The 21587-nt window shown below is 36.8% G+C and overlaps 2 protein-coding genes across 4 annotated transcripts in view; one reads left to right on the top strand and one right to left on the bottom strand.

The window, feature by feature from the left end:
- RAB3GAP2 (RAB3 GTPase activating non-catalytic protein subunit 2) overlaps window positions 1-18092 on the top strand; it is a 48317-nt gene extending 30225 nt beyond the window's left edge. For all 3 annotated transcript variants that reach the window (XM_084512977.1, XM_084512978.1, XM_084512976.1), the window contains exons 20-35: window positions 843-1056; window positions 2682-2779; window positions 3613-3718; window positions 4812-4972; window positions 5863-6079; window positions 6444-6617; window positions 6763-6869; window positions 7869-7935; window positions 8653-8723; window positions 10646-10681; window positions 11159-11233; window positions 11476-11694; window positions 13050-13139; window positions 13224-13442; window positions 14504-14662; window positions 16146-18092. In XM_084512977.1, the coding sequence (XP_084369103.1) occupies window positions 843-1056; window positions 2682-2779; window positions 3613-3718; window positions 4812-4972; window positions 5863-6079; window positions 6444-6617; window positions 6763-6869; window positions 7869-7935; window positions 8653-8723; window positions 10646-10681; window positions 11159-11233; window positions 11476-11694; window positions 13050-13139; window positions 13224-13442; window positions 14504-14662; window positions 16146-16292 (2160 nt within the window). In that variant the 3' untranslated portion in view covers window positions 16293-18092. The remainder of the gene's footprint in view (window positions 1-842; window positions 1057-2681; window positions 2780-3612; window positions 3719-4811; window positions 4973-5862; window positions 6080-6443; window positions 6618-6762; window positions 6870-7868; window positions 7936-8652; window positions 8724-10645; window positions 10682-11158; window positions 11234-11475; window positions 11695-13049; window positions 13140-13223; window positions 13443-14503; window positions 14663-16145) is intronic.
- Window positions 18093-18315: 223 nt separating this feature from the next.
- IARS2 (isoleucyl-tRNA synthetase 2, mitochondrial) overlaps window positions 18316-21587 on the bottom strand; it is a 28586-nt gene continuing 25314 nt past the window's right edge. The window contains exons 20-23 of the mRNA XM_084512973.1: window positions 20732-20877; window positions 20377-20567; window positions 18861-19005; window positions 18316-18687 (exon numbers count right to left, since the gene is read on the bottom strand). Coding sequence (XP_084369099.1) covers window positions 18536-18687; window positions 18861-19005; window positions 20377-20567; window positions 20732-20877 — 634 coding nt within the window. The 3' untranslated portion in view covers window positions 18316-18535. The remainder of the gene's footprint in view (window positions 18688-18860; window positions 19006-20376; window positions 20568-20731; window positions 20878-21587) is intronic.

Raw genomic sequence — 21587 nt, 5'->3', positions numbered from 1 at the left:
GTTATCTTGTAGAATTGACAATGGTTTAAGTATAAAATGTTTTCAGGGCCTTGGATAAAAATAAGTAGGTAAACTAAATCCATTTTTGTAGGCTAAAACTTTTAATGAAGTACTTGTTTTGTAATACCTTCTATTGATCTTTTTTTTTTATCTACCTTATGAATGCATCGTAAATAATATACCTAAAATTATTTGGTAGTCACAGAAAGTCAAGACAGAAGTGAAAATAGAATCAGGATCCCCTGATTTCAGTCCTTTATCCAGAGTAGCATATTAACAACTTAATTTGAGAGAGATTTCCATTTGGCAGTGGAAATCACAAATTCTGATATTTGCACAAACATTAGAAGATGGGCTCTTAAGCAGAATTCTGTGGTCAGCATCGTAATTTGGCTTGCTTTTTAAATAATAGATGACAAGTGCTTATAAACTAATAGAAGATACACAGAGTGGTATTATCAAGCAAATGCCCATATGGGCAATAGCTACACCATGAGCAAGATCTAAGTGTGGGAAACATGCCTACTGAAGTCCTTAAAAATTAAGTTAAACAAGGTCTCCTTAATCCATTATGATCATAATAGAATTATATACATTATATATTATGAATATTATATGTGATCATGATATATTTTATATATTATATTATTATTATTTATAGTTGTAACTGATTATTGATCATTTTATCCTTTTTAAAAAGATATTTCTAATGCTCAAAATGAAATATTTTGACTCTTCTGACTTCTGTTTAAGTCTTTGCTGTGTTTTTCTCTAAAACAAACAAAAAAAATAATAATTAATACTCTTGGGATATGAGATTTTTGGGGACTTCTGCTTTTAAGGACTTGGCTAAACTGCTTCGGCTAGAAGAAAAAGATTTTCAGAGGCTCCAAACATTGCTCGAGAACTACAAGAAAGAAAACACCCAAACTTCTGTTCAGTTTGCTGATGAGAATGATGATGTATTGTCTGTGAAAATGTTCTTGGAGTATTTAGACTATGAAAAGGATGTGATTAATGTGAAAAATATGGAAGACAGCAAATACGTGGCTTTAGGTAAGAGCTACTGAACTATTTGTCAGGTTACCTTAAAGATTGTTTATATTCTGAGATGTAAACAATAAATATTTTAGTCTGAACTTGGAGTCCTCTAATAAGTTGGTCTACCTCAAAGAAATTTGTGACAGTAATAGTTCTAGACTCTGACCTTTTTAGCCATGGGACAAGTCTTTCTACCTAGGTGGATATTAATACAAGTTAACTACATATGTGGATATGTTTACCCTAAAGCGATGTTATCACTCTTCATTTATTAACACCACTAAGTTGGACAGTGGTAACTAAGTACTTCAAAGAGCAAATGTATTCTCATTTTCTTCATGGTTACAGCACCTTGAGAGTTTAGTTAATGATAGGAGTTACCTCATGTATAGGACCTCAGAGATGAGAGGAGATGACCAGAACCATTACATGAGGGAATAGAGACCTCTAATTTCTGGAGCTGGGGAGGCTTTTGACACTGATACGAAATTTTGATGGTGGGAGAGGTCAGGAACCTTGCTGAGATGTCTGTTGGGGTGTGCGTTAGAGTTGCTGTCTGAACTCAGCTTTTGTTTGCAAATCTGTTCCAAACTGACCTTGAGAGGCTCTTGAGAAGTATCTAGTGGAAGTAAGTTGGGTTAAATCTGTTTCAAAGGCACTGTCTTTCCACATGACTTCTTTTCTGGGGAATTCTTGGTACAGACATGGAATTCTGTACACTGGCATTGTTGTGTGGTGTTTCATTCCTCTTCCAGACAGTGGGAATTTCACCAGGCTGTCACAACTTCTCAAATATGGTTAGTGGCTTAGGAACTACATCCGCCAGTTCCCTCAGGAACTGCTGATGCATCTTATCAGGTTCAGTGGATTAGTTCACCTTTAGGTTCCTTAGCTGGTCTCGAACCTGATCTTCTCCCGCATTGGCAGTTCATTGTTCTTTCAGTTCCTGTCTTTGACTTCTGTGACTTGATCTATGTGACTGGAGCTCTTGCTGGTGAAGACTAAGGCAAAAAATGTCATTTTGTACCTCAGCCTTCATTATATCCCTGGTGACCAGGTCTCCTATTTCCTTCTGGAGAAGGCTCACAGTTACCCTATTCTTCCTTTTATCCCTGATTCATCTATAGAAGCCTTTCTTGTTGTTCTAAATATGAATATTGTGCTGAGGAATTTGGATGGTTTCTTGAAGATGTTTTTCCAATTTTCCCCTGCCTCAAAGGGATGCTCAGAGATTTGTAGCTCTGATAAAGTTTGGATTATGTATTTGGTTTGTTTTGGATTTCTTTTTTAATTGCTTGAAGTACATCTTGTTTGCTATACTAGATACAGTATGATTCCACAGTTACTTAGTGGATAAACTTGTCCAACACATCTAGCTATTCCTTGAATGGAACTAATAACAGTACAATAACTTTTCTGATAAATCTGTTTTCCTCTGCCTCTTGTAATGGTAGAAACACTGATGTCCTTTGTAACGAACCACCTTCTCCACCAAGGGTAAAGTGTCAGAGTATCCTCAACATAAGTTAGTCCTTTTTATTGCACTCAGTAGGACCTGATCAATAGATTTTGTATAAATGTAAGGGAGAGGCTGTGGCATTGGATTTCATTCATCGTGTTCACTAATCTTTTTACTTCAGGCAACTTTTTCTTTTGGAAGTGTTTGTGTGGAGAGAGTTCCGCAGAGGAAATGTGTCATGCATTGGAATCAGCAGGTTTTAGCCCTCAAATATTGTTGGTAAGATATTTAGTAAGGTATTTATTATGTATGTTAAAATGTTCTGGTTTTAGAAACAAAACACTGAAATGAAAAATACGAATGTTGGCCTTTTGATTAATGATGTTCTCAGGCTGTTTTTCATGTTCATATGCCCCCAACGTTTGTCTTTTTTTAGTTGCTCATATTTACACTTACCACTGAGATTTCAAAACAATTCCTCAAGTAGAAAATGTGGCCATGCTAGTGGGAACGTCTATAGTATGCACTGAGTAGACTACAAGTGTTGTCATGTAAAGTTTTGCTGAAAATTTATTTTACAAAGAGAAACAAAAATAATGTGAGTAGTTAATTTCAGGTACAGAGACATTTGTTATAATTCCTTGTTGCAGTAAGCAAATAAGTTTTTTTAAAAAAGTCGAAGTAAACTCGTCAGAATCATGAGTAGTGTTGAGACAATCATCTTTCTTTCATCAACTACCTGATGAATGAAATAACTTACTTTTAATTAATAAGTAATTATGTATTACTTAGCTGTGTTAAGATTTTCAACTGTAATATTAACAACTACTATTTTTTACCAAGTTAAGATTGCTAACAAACTTATATGAGCTGTCTGTGCATTCAGAAGAGTATCTTTCAGATATTTTAGAGAACACTGGTTGTATAGTTTCCTTTCAGTCTGTCAGAGTTCCTTATGCAATATATTTTTAACTTTCTATATTAGTATAAGGACTCATTGATATCACAGTTCAGCTCCATGACACGCAGTTTGTTCAAGAAAGTGATTGCATCGGGTATTTAATATCACAGTTTCTTCTGTTGCTTTAATTTTGTATTCTCTTCTTTTCCAGTCACTCCTTCTCAATTTATGGCTTTCCAGGGAAAAAGACATTCTAGAGAAACAAGCCTCTACCAGTTGCCTGTATACTATGCTGTCCCTCCTGAGCAAAATGAAAGGTGAAATGTGCACTTGGAACATTTAAACACAGTGGATGTTAGTTACTAGATTATTTTTTTTTTGCAGATGTTAGTTATTAGAATTTTTTGGTGGTTGTTAATTATTATTATTTTTTTTGTGATGAATTCATGTTATCATTTAGTTCCCTCACTCAAAAAACTGTAACAGGACTAAATATTGCATTTTGATTTATTCTGTAACAAGCAACTAACTTAAAAATGCAGTCAAAATCTGAGGATTGTTGCAATTAAAGGCCTGCTTCATGCCTTGCTTTCTCACTCACCAACAAGTAGACACAACTACTATTCGGCACCAGAAGGTGGCTGTTCATATCGCTTTCCTCTTTTTTTGTTGTTGTTTTTCTGTGTATAGTTCTGACTCTTTTGCTTGCCTGGTGCTCAGAAGTCCTTCGAGTTGCTTTAACTCATGTTGAGACACCAACACCATTATTCTAGAAACATTTGTTTACTATACAACTCCATAATTCGAGGGGTGCTTTATAAAGTCAACTTTACACAAGTTACCCCAGATAATGGAATGAACAAACATGGATTCTTCTACCTCACATAAAACTGCTATAGATATGTCTCTGCCAGGTTCCCTTATATGTAGTTCACTAGAGGACACCATTATCAGCTTGAAACTGGAAGCATGAGTAAGCTGTTGCTGTTGTCTGAACAAATTAATTCTGCTGAACATGAGATACCCTGAAGAGAGCCAGCTAGAGTGGGTGCATTTAATGAGTATAGTGTTTTGAATCACAAAGGAAGCTGGCTGAATTGTGAAGTGTCATTTTTGTTGTATTCCTTAAATCTAGTTAAGTGTTCAGCAGGATTTACTGCCTAGTGGTTTAGATTTGTTGCCTGTTTGTTGCCTATGAGTGAAATTTGGAGAATGAGTAATTCATGTTCTGCTCTTTATTTTACATTTGACATATAATCTAGGAATTGTATGCTACACATCTAGAACAAGATAATGTAGAGTAATTGGAAATCGCTCCTAATACATGCTGCATTAGTAAGTGCTGCTTTTAGGGTTGGTTCTAACATCTCACGACCCAAGTTAAGTTTCCTACTGTCTCTGTCTCTGCAGTTGCTATCGATGAGTCCTGGGACACGCAGTCCGTTTCCCCCTGGTGGCAGCAAATGCGAACAGCTTGTATTCAGTCTGAAAATAATGCAGCTGCCTTATTATCTGCTCACGTTGGAAACTCTGTTACTGCACAGATAATTGACAGTGTGACAGAGAAGAAGGTCAGTCACTGTGTACTTCTCATCTCAGTGCTGTTTATTGTGTCAGCTCCATGCAAATTGCTGTCTTTGTAATAGAGTAACATCCTCAACATTCACTTGTTGTTCTGACATGGGCATAAGCATGCTATCCTGCAAGCCTGAAAACTTGTATTCGAATGTGAAGAATATTATGCTGAGGTAAACGAAAGATATGTCAGAATTATTTGCTACACATATTTAAATATCCAGCTATGCTGGATGGGGCTTTGGCCAACCTGATCTAGTGGGTGGCATCCCTGCCCATGGTAGGGGGGTTGGAATTAGATGATCTTTAAGGTCCCTTCCAACCCAAGCCTTTCTATGATGATTGTATGATAAAGCTAAAAATCAGGTCTACAACCTCCTGGAAAAATTCCTGGGGTTCCTATCAGACTACTTGCTGATTAATATGAGAATATCAAAGTAAGGCACAGATAAGGTATCATCCAATTCTTCCAGATGCATGAGGTGTAATAAATATTTTTTTATATGGTAGGAGATTGAAATGTGGGTTGAGTAATCATATGTAAGGAATGAAAAATTGTATTCAAGGACTTAGAATTAAATTTCTTTGGTCAAAAAGTAGGTTAGAATCCCTTCAAACATGAACTTAATAATTATAAGATGGCCTTTCAAGTCCTTTTGTTTCCATATACTTTTTGTTAAGAATCTGTGTGGCTTGAGCACTATGAGCAGTATGGGGTATTAATTTATCTTCCTGTAACAGTTCATATCCGCATCTCAAGCTAAACTGTTTTTAAAATAGAGTCGCTCTTGAGATATAGCTTTCAATTTTAATACTGTGCATTTTTGTAAACAAAACCATGTTACTTTAAGTGAACAGATCTAAAACAGTTTTTATGTTCTGTTAGTTTTCCCAAATAATTGTAGGTTCAGACACGGAATCCTGGGAAGCACTTTCTCTTGATGCCGAATATTGGCAACTTCTGCTGAAACAGTTAGAGGATTGTCTGATACTTCAGACACTACTGCACAGCCAAGTGAGCAAGAGGCCAAAAAAAGTTTCATCTCTACAGACAGAGCCTTTGGGTAGGATTTCTGTAAAGAAATTGCTGGAAGGTGGAAAAGGTACGTTTTTTTCTTGGAAAGATGTTGGTTGTCCTTCTGATAGACTTCTGAGATATCCGTACCTACTTTGTGAAATACACTGCACTGGAAATTGTTCTGCTGGTAGTATTTATTAGTTTAAAAAAAACAAAGCAATTGATGTAGAATGCTGTTTCAAAATGGTAAAAGGGTATTACTGAAAGGACTATATTGATTGTAAACCTCTAAGTTGATTACGAATTTTTTGATTGGCAAAACCATCCTAATATAATTAATGGTTAAGTCATCTCTCTTTTCTTGTATTTCAATTCTGAGCTACAAATCTTATGAAATACTTTCTGTGTATCTATCCCAAACTTTTTTAAAATTGTTTTTACCCTCCCAGGAGGTATTGCTGACACTGTAGCAAAGTGGGTTTTTAAGCAAGGCTTCAATCCTCTTGTACTGAATTTGGCACAACACAGGAACAATACAGAGAGTACTGAAGAAGCTGCAGAATTGCATACAAATATCTTTCTTGAGGAACCAGAAGCAGATGAAGGCTTGGAAACAATCCTAGGTAAGAAAATAACATGACTCTTTGAAATCTTAAATGCTTTCAGAGCTGTTTTAGATGCTGCTGTTGTGAATAACAGAAATTATAGTGGGAAGAGGTCTGTCTTGTAACTTTTTTTTTTTTTTTTTTTTTTTTTTTTTTTCCCTAGAGCTGCTGCAACTAGCATATCAGCAGTTTCCATGTAGTCTTGAACTGGATGTACTCCATGCACATTGCTGTTGGGAATATGTAGTGCAGTGGAATAAGGACCCAGAGGTAAAATAATTTCATTTGCAGGTAGTAATGGTTAAGAACAGCTATCTAGTTTCTCAAGTTTTAGTTCATAAAAACTTTCATTAAGAAAGCACTGAGTTTGAAAGTGTACTCATTACACTTTTTCTGTGGTAAGTGTCAAGTACAAATTGAATCGAGTCCTAAGTTGAATGGTACCTCACAGTGACAGGACAGTATACTTCTGAGCTAACAGATTCTCAAAACTGCTTCAAGTAAGCAACGTGAAGTGTTCTGTGTCTGTTTTGTGAGAATTCAAAAGTTTATTAATTCCTACAAAATAGTGATGAACCCTTCCTCTGCTCTATATGTGCTAAAAGAGAATACTCAATTTGTCAGACTAGATCCACTCCATTTAAAGAGAAGTTTCTTGAACATTCTTCTTGGATTTTTTCTTCTTCCTTCTAGCTACTGCTGGGAATTGTCAGGAATTTTGCCTTTTTCTTTTCCTTGTTTTCCATTGCTCTCCTACAGCTTTTCTAATATTAGAAAATGAAGTTCTATGATGAGTTTTTAAGATGATATGAAAACTAATGTCAGTGCTGCTGTGATCTGTGCAGCATAACACCTTGCTACAGAAAAGATTAATTTGAGGTTTTAAACTTACTCCATCATAATGACATGGAGTGAAAAAAATGTATTTTTCTAGCACAAATAGATTCTTGTATTTGAAAAATGGACTGTTAGTCACTGGAGGTATCTTTCAGCAATGAATGTTAGTGGTACATATATTGTAACAAAACCCTGAAAATAGTGAAGAAATCATAATGTGTTTGTGATTGCTGGAACGTACTTTGCCATGTGCATGCATGTTTTTCAGCAGAGAAGACTGCAAGATCAGAATAACTTACAAGTTCTATAAGTCAAACATGAGTAGCTTTAAAATAATCTATTTGGGCCCCTTAAGAAAAAATAGTTTACATTTAAGACAAGTTTTAAATAATGTAGTAACTTGTTCTTTTACTTTTTTTTGTTTTACATAAGGAAGCATGTTTTCTCATTAGGTCTATAGACCATCTTAGATGCATCATTAATGCTCACGTTCAGCATGGTAAGTATGATGCAATCATTAAAAATGACCTCTGCAATTGTAAAGACTATACAGATTAAACGATTTTCTATAGACAAGTGTAAACAGATGTAGTTCATAGTATTAATGGCCTTTTTGTCAGCACCCCTATCACCCCCAGTAAACTTCCTGCTGACATTTTTCTTGCTGAGACTTTAACCGTTTCCATCAGAAATATGGAAATATGTTGATTTGATAAAGCTAACATTCAACTAAAAACTAAAAATTGCTTTGAAACATATTTCCTTATTTTCATTTAAAATAGTGACACATGGTCCTTGCAATCAGAGTTCATACATTTCTTAATACTCTGTTTAAGTGAATGTGATTAGTTCCCTTTTTTAGAGATTATATACACAAATAAGGCGTATTCTGTGCCTAAAACACTAGTCTTGTACCTCCATGCCTAGTCTCAGTTTCTGCATACCTGCAATGTTTAACCCAGTCTGCATAAATACAACAATTTCAATGAACGATTCATTGCACTTCTGGCTGGATTTGATCTCTGAGATAGTCTCTCCTTGAGGAATGTGAAGTTCAGGTATTAAGCAATGAGGATGACAATTCCTTCTTGTTTCATTCATCATCTTAATTCCTACTATTAAAGGAACTTTGGCCTATGGCTTTTTGCTCCATACTTACATTACCTAAAATCTCTCTTCTAGTCGCAGAGAGTTCACAAGTTTGTGTTTGTTTTAGGTATTGCTCTGATGATGTGGAATACATTCATAGTAAAAAGGCTTTCTTCTGCTACGTATCTAATGGACAAGGTAAGAGCCACACTCTGACTGTAGATTTGAGGCTGAATTCTTAATTTTAACTGAAAGTGAATCTAATATTTTTAAGCTACGGATTTAAACAAAGTGTTTGGAACATCTTTGACTTAAATATCAAAAATCCCATGTTTGATTTATTATGTAAACTAGTTTTGGGAGCTGAGGAAGGAATGCACACTTCAAAGTACTAAATCTGTCATTTGGACTGATCAACTTGTAGCTTTAAGCAGTAGCAGACACTGGCTGATATACTGAGGCTTTATATGCAGCATTAGCTCGTAATTGCTAAATAAAAAAGTGTGAAACAGTTTGAAACTGTTTGTGTGCACATCAAATTTTAGTTCAGAAAATAATAGTGTTCCTCCGTGCCTATTTCCTGGTTAAGTTATTGATGTGAAACTTTCAGGTTTCTACATGCAGCAAGATTTCCAAATGTTGAGTGTCTATGTTTTGGGTGTGTGAGCTTTTATTCTGCAAAATGCAGAGCTTTTTTTGGGTGGTGGTGAGCATTTTTAACTCTTGCTGTAAATCACTTTCTTGTATGTGGCTTGTTTGCTGTTAGTTTTATCAGTCATTTGTCACTGCTAAGCTTCATGCTCATAATATGCAGCAGATTGTTTACTGGAAGACAGTTCTCTTAAGGACTGAAAGGCAGTTTAGGAACTGTCAGTAAATGATAGTTCTATTTAAGTTGTGGAAGGGGAATCTACCTATTGGTTGGCCAGATGTACACCAGCAGCTAAATGATTTTTAGCATAAAAGTCCAGATATAAAAAAGAGAGGTGTTGACAGTAATTTAAAGACAAAACAAAAAGCTAGCCAACCAAACAAACAAAAACAAAACAAACAAACAAAAAAAAAACACAACCAAACAAACCAAAACTGACAATAATTTACTTATCTTTTTTCTCCTCCTTTTCTCCTCTCGTTTTCTGCTTTTGCGTTTTGCTTAGCTGTGTAAGAATTGGAATGTATCGTCTTCCTCATTCCTTTCAACAAAGTTGTGTACAGGTGTAGCAGATATTCCTTCTGCAAAAGCTCTTTTCCAGCATTTATATACATCCATCAAGATTATTTCTGCCTACATTAACATCCACAGGAGAAGAAATAAGGGTTTTTAACTGTTTTTGCACACAATGACTATTACCTCAAACAAGCATCATGCAATAAATACTGCTAGGTTCTATTTATATACATTTGAAAGCTGTGAACTACTCCTCAGGGTTTGTGTTATGTAAGTAAAAGCATGTCTGACCTTTCCCCAACTCGCAGAGAAATAATTTCCAAACAGGTGGTGCTTGATCAGTCCCCAAAAGTTGTCTTCATTTCAGATGTTGAATCAGTGTAGCGGAAGTAGAGTTTAAATGTTCCTGTGATTCAGGACCCTGCTATCTCACTTCAGGTGTTGTTTAGGCTCTGCCACAATATAATGATTATTGCTATTTCTTTCTGCCGTGGAAGAGACCTTTCACTGGTTTATGTGATTCATTGTGTGCAGAATGTGATTTAGTGTGTAGAAATTAGACCCAAGTGACATTGTAATAACTTTCCTAAACAGCAATGACAGAGGTGTCTCTTCTGAAGAATTCATATAGGCAAAGCATGAAAAGTTTAGAGAAGATTCTCATTAAACCTTTTCTATCTCAATGAATATTCTGCAGAATTTGCTCTTCCTTTCCTCTTCCCGTGTTCCCCATTGTTTCTTTATAATATCACAGTGTGTTAGCTCTTTTTACCTCTAGTTCTGTATCACAGAATTCACTGGGAATATTTTAGCTACTTTTTCAATCCAGTGTGTTGCATTTTGTAGCTGTAATGAACTGTTTTATTTTTTTATAGTAGGAAAATGCTAATAACAGATACATTATAATAAAAATAATTTAATTGTGCTAAAATACGTGTATTTTTAAAAACAGGTGGGAAAAGCTCCGAAGGACAGATTATGCAGAAGGGCAAGTAATACTACTTCTGTCTAACTGGAGAAAAAAAAAAAAAAAGGCACACCTTAATTTGAATACTAGCTTGTGATTTGTTTTTGAAACTTTAAGTTTGAAACTTGAGATACAACATGACAAAATACTATTTTTCATGCATAATTATTAGTTAAAACTCTTGGAAGGCAACTGATTTGCTCAGAAAATGGCATGTATTAGGTGTGAGTACGTGAGCTACTCAGTCATCTTTACAAATACAGTATTGCAAATGGCTAAATTGAGATAATTTAATCTTTTCAAGATAATGGAAAGCTTTCTCTTATTCTGCTGTTTCTAAATCTTTGTGCTTAGGTGAATGTTTATTTAGCTTTAAGTATAATAGGCTAATAAACTGAGCTTAGCGTGTTAATGTCAACAACTGTCTTCTCAAACATATAGAACTATTAAAGTCTGTTTCAATTCCATGTGAAACAATTCAAAACCTACTGTTAACAGGATGTAGGCATGGGTGACACAGCAATGACGGCTTTTCTTGGCTGCTGTTCAGATCTTCTGCAAACATTGCTAGAGGTAAGTTTTTGTTTTTAATCTGTAGAAAGTAAGGAACGCGTTAATTTAAATTTAATTTTTAAATAATATGTGTATACTAATCTCTGTATTGTTCAGACAAATGTTGATATTGTTTTCTAGAGAATATAAAATTCTCTTCTTAATTTCATAGCAGAGAACTTGTGATTAAAGCTGTGTTTTTTGCATAGAAGACCAATATAGGTAATATTTTGTGACTGACTACTTATGTATTCCTCCGGTAGGCTGATGTTAGTAGTGACGAAATGCAGGCTCCTGTCCTGGATACTGAAGATGCTTGGATGTCAGTAGAAGGACCAGTATCGATAGTAGAACTAGCGCTTGAACAGAAACGCATTCACTATCCGCTTGTTGAACACCAGTTTGTGTTATGTACAATCCTGTACGCTATTATGAGGTTTTCTCTGAAGAGTGTAAAGCCTCTCTCACTGTTTGATAGCAAGGTACGTCTTCTAAAAGCTGATATGCATACACCTACTTATTACTATCCTTCCTCGTGGTATCTATAACATATGCTAGCTTTCACTTCTTAAACTGGTCATGCATGCTGTTACGACAGACGTTTAGCCCACTGTGCTGTTAATGAAGTTGTTACCAGAATTCAAGATGACATACAAGCTTGGTACTTCTTATGATGAATATAAGGTTTGTAGTGGCCTCAGATGCATGAAAATTAGCTCCTTAACAATTAGTTTGACTGAAAACACTGCATGGTAAAAACACTATGACAGGTTTTTCTAGTTGCTTTGAGAAGAGCCAAATCAGAAAACACAAATACTTCAAAAATGTTATGTTGGTGTTGCTGTTGTATCCACTTTTGCTGATTATTATTGCAGAATTCTGAGCTTGCTGAAGAGAGAATACAGCTTGTCATTTAGATGCATATCAACCACTAAGAAAAAAATGTTCACACACTCAAGGTTCGCATTTCCCTGTGAGCTTCGTGAGAGAACTTCTAACAGATCTTTAGGGAACATTGAGTGATGTCTGAAAAGAAGTATTTAAAAGTTTCAAAAAACTTTTATTACCGTATTTCTGATAACACAAGTCACTGTCTAGACTTGTGTGCTTGTCACTTGCCCCATTCCAGTATCTGTAATCCACTTCTACATAATTTCCTGCATCCCATTGGGTATTTCTCCTGGCTGTTCTTTTAATTTGGAGAATGGCCCCAGTATATAAGAACAACGCTACAAAGATTTTTCTTTCAAAACAGCCATTTTTTTTATTTTCTGACTCCATGTGTCAGTACAGAGCAGGACTGCCAGAGATGTTTGTCATTTAGTGTATCATCACTGGAGGTGGTGGTGGGCTGAAACGAGAGCTACCATATGCCATCATTCAGCGGTTTACCTGAAATTTGATTAATCTGTAGTCAAGGAGACTTTAATTTTAAGTGAAGTCAATTGATAATAACTGAAAAAAAAATTTGTATTAACTAGTTGGTATTTCTTCCTCCATATGCTTAGCATGTTAATCTAGAACAATAAGCTGGGGAATAATAAATATATATCGACTTCATCTCCAGCTGGTAGTGTATCAGATACAAACACCTGCCCACTAAATTATGTAAGCTTGAAAGGAAATCCTTGAATAAGAATTGCATGAGTAAAGGATTGTTTTGTTCTGTAGTTTTAACTTAAAATACTAATTTTCATTCCCAAAGAGAAATGGAAGATGCAGTGCAATTTAAATGTAAAAAAAAAAAAAAAAAAATTCAGCTTCCTTGTATTGGATCTAAGTGAACTACTTTCCTTTACTTTTATCTGTGACAGTTGTCTTTGGTTCTCAATTTTAGGGCAAGAATGCATTTTTCAAAGACCTTACTTCAATTCAGCTGCTACCTAGTGGGGATATGGATCAAAGTGTGTTATCCATACGGCAACAGGTAGGTATATGTTTTGTACTGAAAGTTGCTAAACTTCTAAAATTTCAAATACTACTGAAGTAATTTTTAACTCTTGCTTTCAAGTTTTTGATCAAAGTTGTGAGTGCAGCGGTTCAAAAACTATGTTCATCACAAAAGACTAAAGAAGTCTCAGAAGATGAATTGTTTCCCTTTGAAAAGGCAAGGAATTGGCCAACTTTGGCTGTGGATCTAGCTCAGTATCTTCAAATCTGTGAGGATGTGGTCAGAAGACATTATGTCTGTGAACTGTATAGTTATGGGATGGATCATCTTGGTGAAGAGGTAATAACACCTTTTTATTAATTTTACATCAATACGGCATTATGTCAGATACTCTGCTAATTACATTTTCACTTACTGTGAAGGGTTAGGCAGGTCTTGCCAGGCTCAAAAAATTGCCAGGCTCAAAAAATGCCCAGACTGAAAAAGTCAAGCCGGAGAAGTACTTTCTCAAGACCAGTAATCTTCCTTACTTTGCCTTCCTCTCAACAGTAATCTGGAAACATGACAGGGAGTTAAACTGTTGGTCTGAACTAGTACAACTCCTTGTATTCAAAATACTGAATTTGATATTTCAGGACTTTGTCCTTCACTTGTAATCTCTGCAACTGACAAAATCTTGAGGTGGAACCTCTGGTGGAAGTCCATCAAGAGTTGATGAGCTATTCTCATGCATGTAATTAATGGAGATAATCATGATAACAAATGTGCAAATTCCTAGTATGAGCTCTTAGTAAAAAAGCAAAGTAGATCTGAAACCTTTGCAGATCATACTCATATAGGAATAAGTGGTGAAATTAATGAGAAATTATATATATTTTTTTTCCTTTGGGGATGTTCTACTTCAATTTGACATATGGATTGAAAAATTTGCCTAAGTAGGCATCTTTTCTGTCATCTTCATACAAGACACGTAAAACTGCCTATAAAGAGAATGAGACCAATATATAGTTTAGACAGAAAAAAAAACCACACTCATCTGCATTCTCTGATTAGAATTTTAGGAAGTTTACCAGTCCTTGGGCAGAAAATCCATTGCTTTTTTCAGGGGAAAAGCAAACAGAACTAAGAGGAAGCTGCTGAACTGCAAAACAGACCTCCAAATCATGCTAATCACTGTGTAAAGTACAGAGTAATTCTCTGCCTTTGTTCTCTCTTCCACTGCTGAGAAGCTTTTTAATAACATGCTTTCTTTACAGTGACAGGTAACACAAGAAATGGTCTCAAAGCCATTTTTCCTAATGTCCTAAAGACTTCTTTAGATTAACCTTTTCAAGCCTACAGATAGGTGATCTGTGTCGTGCTCAAATAGTATCTAATTCTGTGTATTTCTCTATTTTCAGGCTTTTCTTCAGGTGACTGACAAAGAAGTGCTTGCATCACAGCTGCTCATACTGGCTGGACAGAGACTGGCCTTTTCTCTACTTCACGTACAGTCAAAAGAGAGCGTGGAACTTCTCGCTAGACTTCCTCCAACACTATGTACTTGGCTTAAAGCTATGGTAAGTTAAGCTCGATTTAGGAAAACAGGTTGGCTAACAGAAGGTTCTGTTTATTCAGACACAGATTACATCTGAATTAACCTTTCTTACTAATGGAAACAAGAACTAGTTCTCGTTTTATCTGATGCCAGTTCTGTTCCTTGCATTGTTTTTTCATAACAGAAAAGTCAGCAAATAAGTAATAAAGAAACCCAAAACAAAGTAGCGAAGCATTGTGTGCTAGTTAATTCAGACTTTAAAGCCGATTTCTTTAAGTAAATTTTGGAGAAAGTTTCTCAATTTTAACTCAAGTTCTATTAGCAAAAACAGGGTAGCTCTGGTAATTGGTGGTTCCTCACTCTACTTTGCACTGGTTAAGCCTCACCTCAAGTACTGTGTGCAGGGTTGGGCACCACAATACAAAAAGGACATAAAACTATTAGAGAGTGTCAAAGGAAGGCTACAAAGATGGTAAAGGGTCAGGAGGGGAAGACGTGTGAGGAGCGGCTGAGGTCCCTTGGTTTGTTCAGCCCAGAGCAGAGCAGGCTGAGGGGAGGCCTCATGGCGGCCTGCAGCTCCCTCACGAGGGGAGCAGAGGGGCAGGTGCTGAGCTCTGCTCTCTGGGAAATGTTCAGGTCTGTTTCTTTGGGTGGTTCCAGCCAAAAGTTGTACTCAGTGATCCTTCTGAGTGGGTCCCTCCCATCTGGGGATATTCTATGGTTAGTTTTCAAGAATAAAACCAGCAAAACTCCACTTCTCAGTTGTAATTAATTTGTTTTTGGGAGTGTTCCTTTCTATTGAGTTGTCAGGATGTTAAATAGCCCATGTGAAAACTAGATATTAAAAAGTCAAAATATCTAGTATACCAGACTTTTCAACTTTTTGTGGAAAATTTTTGTGGAAAATGTTTCTGGAGCTTACCTAAATAACTCTAACTTGACTAAATTCTGAGGGGAGAGCATGATGGGGTAGGGAAATAGGAAAATGACTTTTGTAACAACAACAGTTAAACTTCTCTGTTTCTTCCTCCAAAGGACAGGCACTCAGTTCCATAAATGCAGTGAGTCTTGCCGGTTTACACAGCATGACAATACAATTTGAAGACTCACTGGAGAGAACTGAGAGTGTTGGATGTAGAATTGCCCCTGGGACACTGAAATACCTTTTTTTTTCTGAAGTTGTAGTAAAATATGTGCTTGTTTTGAAAAGGCTATTGCCAATCTGTTTTATTGGCAATATTCAGAAGTCAGTGCCTCTGTTTTTCCAAATCATAGGTGTGATGTTTTCCAGATTGCATGAATAAATTTGGTTGAGAATATTGTTCAGCAGTGTGAGGAGCCAGTTAAGAAGGCTCTGAGGAGCAAAATGATCAGTAGCAAAATTCTAGGTCAAAGCATCAGCTTAGTTCTCGGGTAGTAATCTGGTTTATACAAAACCAGCAGGGCATATATGCAGATCATCATCTGTAAAAACACTCTAATGCTGTGTTTTTTTTTTTATATAGGACCCCCAGGAACTTCAAAATGTAGAAGTGCCAATTGCTACAACAGCTAAACTAATTAATAGAGTAATAGAGAACTTACCAGAGAATCATGGGCAGTATAGCCTTGCTTTGAACCTGATAGAGGCTGTAGAAGCAATCTCGTCATGACATTCTTTGTTGGAATGGTTCTACTATATAGTGCTACAATGCATGATTTTACAGAATGAGGCTGAAATTTACAGAAATCAACTTTTGTGTGGCTTTTATTAAACAACAAAAAGAACAATGTTACCCACCCCAGAATTTTGGAAGATAATTTAATAAAATTGGATCGTATTTTAAATTCTGCACTAGTAGAAAGATGTTTAGTTTCTGGTATACTTGTCAGTATCTCAAATGCTTTATTTATTTGACTTGAACGCTTTTTGCTGTAGTCTAAATTGGGTATATTTGACAGCAGTTTTAGTCTATTTACAAAATCACATCTTGTGAAATTCTGTATTTCATGCTAGCAGTAACTGCTACAGTTACTATCTTCCATGTATGATTTATCAAAACAAGCTGCAGAATTAAACCTGAGGAAAAACTTCAGTCTCTTATAATGTAAAGCCAATACTGCTTTTTCAGAAGATAGAATGGGTGTGGGGCTCATTCCTAGTAACTGTGTTGTGTGTGACAATAACAACTGCACTAGACATAGAATGAAACGTGCTGGGGCCTTATGCAAAGGAAGAAGATCCCATGTAGTAAGAATCAGCTTGGATGGGAGAACTCACTTCTCCAGACATAGACACATCTTTTAGTCCAGTTTCAGTTTCCCAGCATTGTCTCTAGGTTGTTGGGCTTCAGCTAAAACTGGATTTACAACTCTCTCCTTTATTACTAAGCTCTGCTGAGTCTAAGTAGGTCAAGGAATGTCTTACTGTAAGATTGTTCCCATCTTATCCTTATAGAAGATGTAGTATGCTATAGATCTCTGCACATGTTGACTTGTAGTCAAAAATTGCTTAAATAGTTGACCCAACTTCACTGAAGCTCTACAGTACTGAATACCTTAGCCTTAAAAAAAAAATAAAAACAACCAAACAAAAAAGAAGCAAACCTTATGTATAATACCTACAGGGAACTGCATAGTGAGTATCTTCACTGTTGGAGTGGTATTAAAAATTATCTTGCATCATTTAGTAGTTTATTTTCTACCTAAAGGAAAGCCAGGAAAGATTGGTGTAATAGTGGTGTAAGCTGTTTTTTGTCTTGAAGTCAATTGAAATTACTGTCTCCATCTTGTAACCTGCTCTTGCATTATATGTAAGAACATATTCTGCCTTGTTAGAGACAGAAGTTGGTCTTATCTTTCTGAAGTATGTGCTGCTGTCACCTTAGGGTTAGATTCCCCCTAAAAATGGTTCTATAGGTGGCTTGTTCTATATAGACTTCTGTCTGTTCAGCATCCTGTTTTATCGCTGCACTTTAATGTAGGTGATGAGGCTTCCTGAAGCAATTTGATGCTGAGTGTTATGACACCACACCGGTATGGGAAATGAGTGACTAAAGAATAGTAAGAGTTCCAGTAAGACTAAGGGACTGGTACCAGTCTGCCTTTCAGATTAGTTCAGTCATGAAAGTAAAGTAAAAATGGCTGTAGGGGAAAAATGGAAAAATGCAAGATCGGGCAGCGACTGTACCACCTTTCCTGACAGCACGTCAAACTTCTGCAGAAACAAATATGTGAGCGAATCAGTCATCATGAAACCTGAGGAAAAACAAAAACGTGTCTTAGTTGCATTACATTCCTGTATCCTGGTACAGCTGTGTAAAGGATTTTACTGTAACTGAATTGGTCAGAGCTGACACTCAACACCAATCAAATCTGTAATGTATTGTAAGTAATATTCTGTATATAGTGCTATTTTGTGTCTAATTTGCTGTGGATTTGTGTAAATTGATTAAATAAAATTTGAGGTTTCAGTGTGTTTGTTCCTTCTTTATAGTAGGTAGCGGTTAACACCTTTTCTTCTTGCTAGTTTTCTTCTAAATGAAATGCTTCAGGATGGAGGACTGTTTCTTTGTGGTTCCACAGCATTCCTTGCTGCCAGTATAGAAAGAAACAGTAGGTCTCATGGTGGAGTTTCACTTTCATTTAGGTGAACTTAAAACAATACACATTAGTAAATCAGAACAAGTAAATCAGTTACTTTAAACCATCTTTTTTATTAAGCTGAAAATTGATATACACAATTAGTTATATACACATACGGTTCTGCCCAAAGCACATGATAATTCTGCTCCAGCTGGGGCTTAAGCATAGGGGGTTCTGTAGTCTTCAGTACGCAGACCTTTCAGGTAACCACCACTTTTATGCACTTCAATACTTATTATGTTGGAGCAGCTCACACAAAGGCATTTCATCCTCATGTGCTTCCTTTTCCAGCAAGGACTTTCAGGCAGCGTGGGCAAGGAGTGCTTGAGGAATCAGAAGTGTACCTCCTGCAGCGAGGACACTTTGCTTTGGCAGTAGGTAGGGCTATAACTTTATATGAAGATTCTTCACGGATATCACCACCTATAAAAAAAAAAAAAAAAAAGGATTATTAGTGAGGTAGTGAGGTCATTAAGTGCAGGTGTAGTTAGAGTATTCAGTTCTACACATGAAGTAAACAATCAAATAGGTTGTAGTACAGAAAAGATCCAGATACTGCTTAGCAGAGAGAAGTGTACCTGGAATAGTTCTCTTACCTTCCAAATTAATCAGAAAGGTCCCTTTGATAATGTTTGCATCTGTAGGTATTTCTTTCGGTAGCTCACTCAGCAGGGTTGTTTGGGAAGCCATCATTATTTCATTGAGCTGTGAAACACTAGAAGATTCTTCAGCCTGCAATGCCTAGGGAAGAGAGTTAATTTTCAGACTTGCAACCTGTGTTTGCTCCCCAGCATCCTCCTGCTACCAAAGGTTAAAGCAAAAAAAAAAAAAAAAAAGATTATTATGTAGATGATTGCAAGAATTGCCATAGCCTTCTCGGGAAGAGAACACAAGTTTGTTTACACATCCATGTACATCTGTATAAATAGATGCATATAGAACATTGTCTAAATCCAGCATCAAAATTGAGGTCTGCCACTGCAAGCTCTAAGATGCTCCATTCTTTAAAATAAATGCTAAGAATAACGATGATGGCTCCTCATCAGCATGGAAGATTTGAACCAACAATCCAATTTACTTGCCCTGGCCAGGAAGCTAACCTCCCCCCCCAACCCTTTACACATGTGAATGGCAGCATTCAAAGTTCCCTGGTCAAATGTGTTCAGGTTACTTTGACCCTCACAACAAGAAAGCAGATTACTTTGGAGGATCACTGCCAGCAGCACTAGAACAGGTATTATTCAAGCAGTATAGCCCAGGGTCAGTGAGGTGTGCAGCACAGTGCAACATAGTCAGTAATAACTAGATGCTGGGGCAGAGCGTGCCCTCAGCAAGTCTGCAGATGATAGAAAGCTCAGAGGAAGTGACACACCAGATGGCTGCCCTAACAGTCAGAAGGAATTCAGCAGAATAGAGAAAGGAGCTAGCAGAAATGTCCCGAAGTTCAGTGATATGAAATGCAACGTGTGGCCCTGGGGAGGAATAACCCGAAGAACCAGCACACAGCAACAGTCAGCTTGGCAGAGAAAGTGTCGCCATAGACAAGCTGACCGTGAGCCAGCAATGTGCTCTTGCAGCACAGATCAACAACAGCCTGTGCTGCCAGAAGGTCAAGGGAAGTGGTCTGAGCCTTCCTCTCTGCTCAGCCCCAGCAAGACATCTGCAGTGCTGGGTCCAATTCTGACCTACCCAGTAAAAGAGAGATGTGACCTGATAGAGTGAGTCCAACAAAGGGCCACAAAGATGATGAAGGGACTGGAGGGAGTATCTCTCACATGAAGAGAGGCTGAGAGAGCTGCAACTCAGCCTATAAGAGATGCCTCAAGGAGATCTTAATGTATATAACTATCTGACAAGAGGGCATGAAGAAGATGTGAGTCTCTGTCTTTGGAAGCATTAAAAACCCAGCTGGACAGGGTCCTTGGACAACCTGCTCTAGCTGACCCTGCTCAAGCGGAGGGGCTGGGTTATACAATCTCCAGCAGTCCCAACCTCAACTATGCTGGGATTCTGCAATTTTTTATGGCGAGTACAAAGGCACAGACTGAAGAAGAATGTTTACAGAAATTAGCTTTTTTTGCACAGACAACTAATTCTAAGTTGCAAATTTACCTCCATTAATTCAAACAGCAATCCCGGCTCAATTACAATGACGACTTCATATTCCAAAGCATTCTTGCCAGGGATGGACCCAAGGAAAGAATCTCTCATTGCACATGCACCTTCTATTGCTTCCTCAATCCCAGGTTTCTTCCACCCTGAGCTTGCTTTAATCCAGCCAGTGCGAAACACACCCTCTGAGTCTTGAGAGCAAAGCAAACAAAGGAATTTTTAATTTAGTGTTTTTCTATTCAAGTGTTTATTAAAAGAATAAAAAAGAATGGCTTATCTCTGTATTTGCATTCTTTTCAACTATGCAGTTAAATAGTACGTTAGAAGAAGTCCTTAGAAACTATACAGGTTTTACCTTTCTTGTAAGGGATGTGTTGGAAAACCTCCTCAGCCAAGTGAGGAAGAATTGGTGCAAAGGATCGAACTACTATGTCTAAAGCCTCCGCTAGTACAGTTTGACACGAGCGACGTTTAGGATCTTTCTCCTCTTCGCAGTAGAGCCTGGAAGACAGAGATGAAAACTGTTAGTATTATAGCTAGTATTATATCTTAGTATTTCCATGTTACTGTTGTTACTGAAGAACCATACTTTAAATGGAATGTAGTACTATGCATCTTGAAAGCGTACAAGTCTGACCTAGCTTGCCTAAGGAAAGCTTTTCCTAATTTCTAATTTCCTAGGCAAGCACAGTGATACAGGTACAAGAGCATTTGCATGTGCATCCATATTTTGTCATAGGAAGGGAGACTTTGTACATGGCATGTTAATTTACTTCATTTGTATAGAAAATAATCTTTTCACAGGGAGGCGAGCCTGTAGGTCTGTTAGCCCTCTGTTCTAGTCTATTTATAAAATTTAGTATTAGGGCTTTCCTGCTCCTTTAGGTGCATTCTGGAAATCACAGATCAGTGTAATGCCTGATTAGTATAACCCCCGACCTCCTTGCCCTATGATACAGCCCTTTCAAAACGTACAAAGCTACCATACTAAATCCGTGCTTAAGGTCACATCCTTAGGATTTTTCATTAGTTTTTTAGATCACTAAAAGACATCAAGTTGCCTAGATAAATGCAAAAAAAAAATACCTTTCCTGTAAACTCACAAATAACATACATGTATGCATTTCTAGGTAGAAATACAATTTCAAAAATCTATCCTTAAAAGGTAGTTTTGAAAGTGTACAATACTTGATTACCTTTCAAAATGATTC

The sequence above is a fragment of the Aythya ferina genome (assembly GCF_964211825.1).
Source record: "Aythya ferina genome assembly, chromosome: 3".
NCBI classification, from domain to species: domain Eukaryota; kingdom Metazoa; phylum Chordata; class Aves; order Anseriformes; family Anatidae; genus Aythya; species Aythya ferina.
Note: the sequence above shows the minus strand (reverse complement) of the source record. Positions and strands in the feature narration are given on the sequence as shown.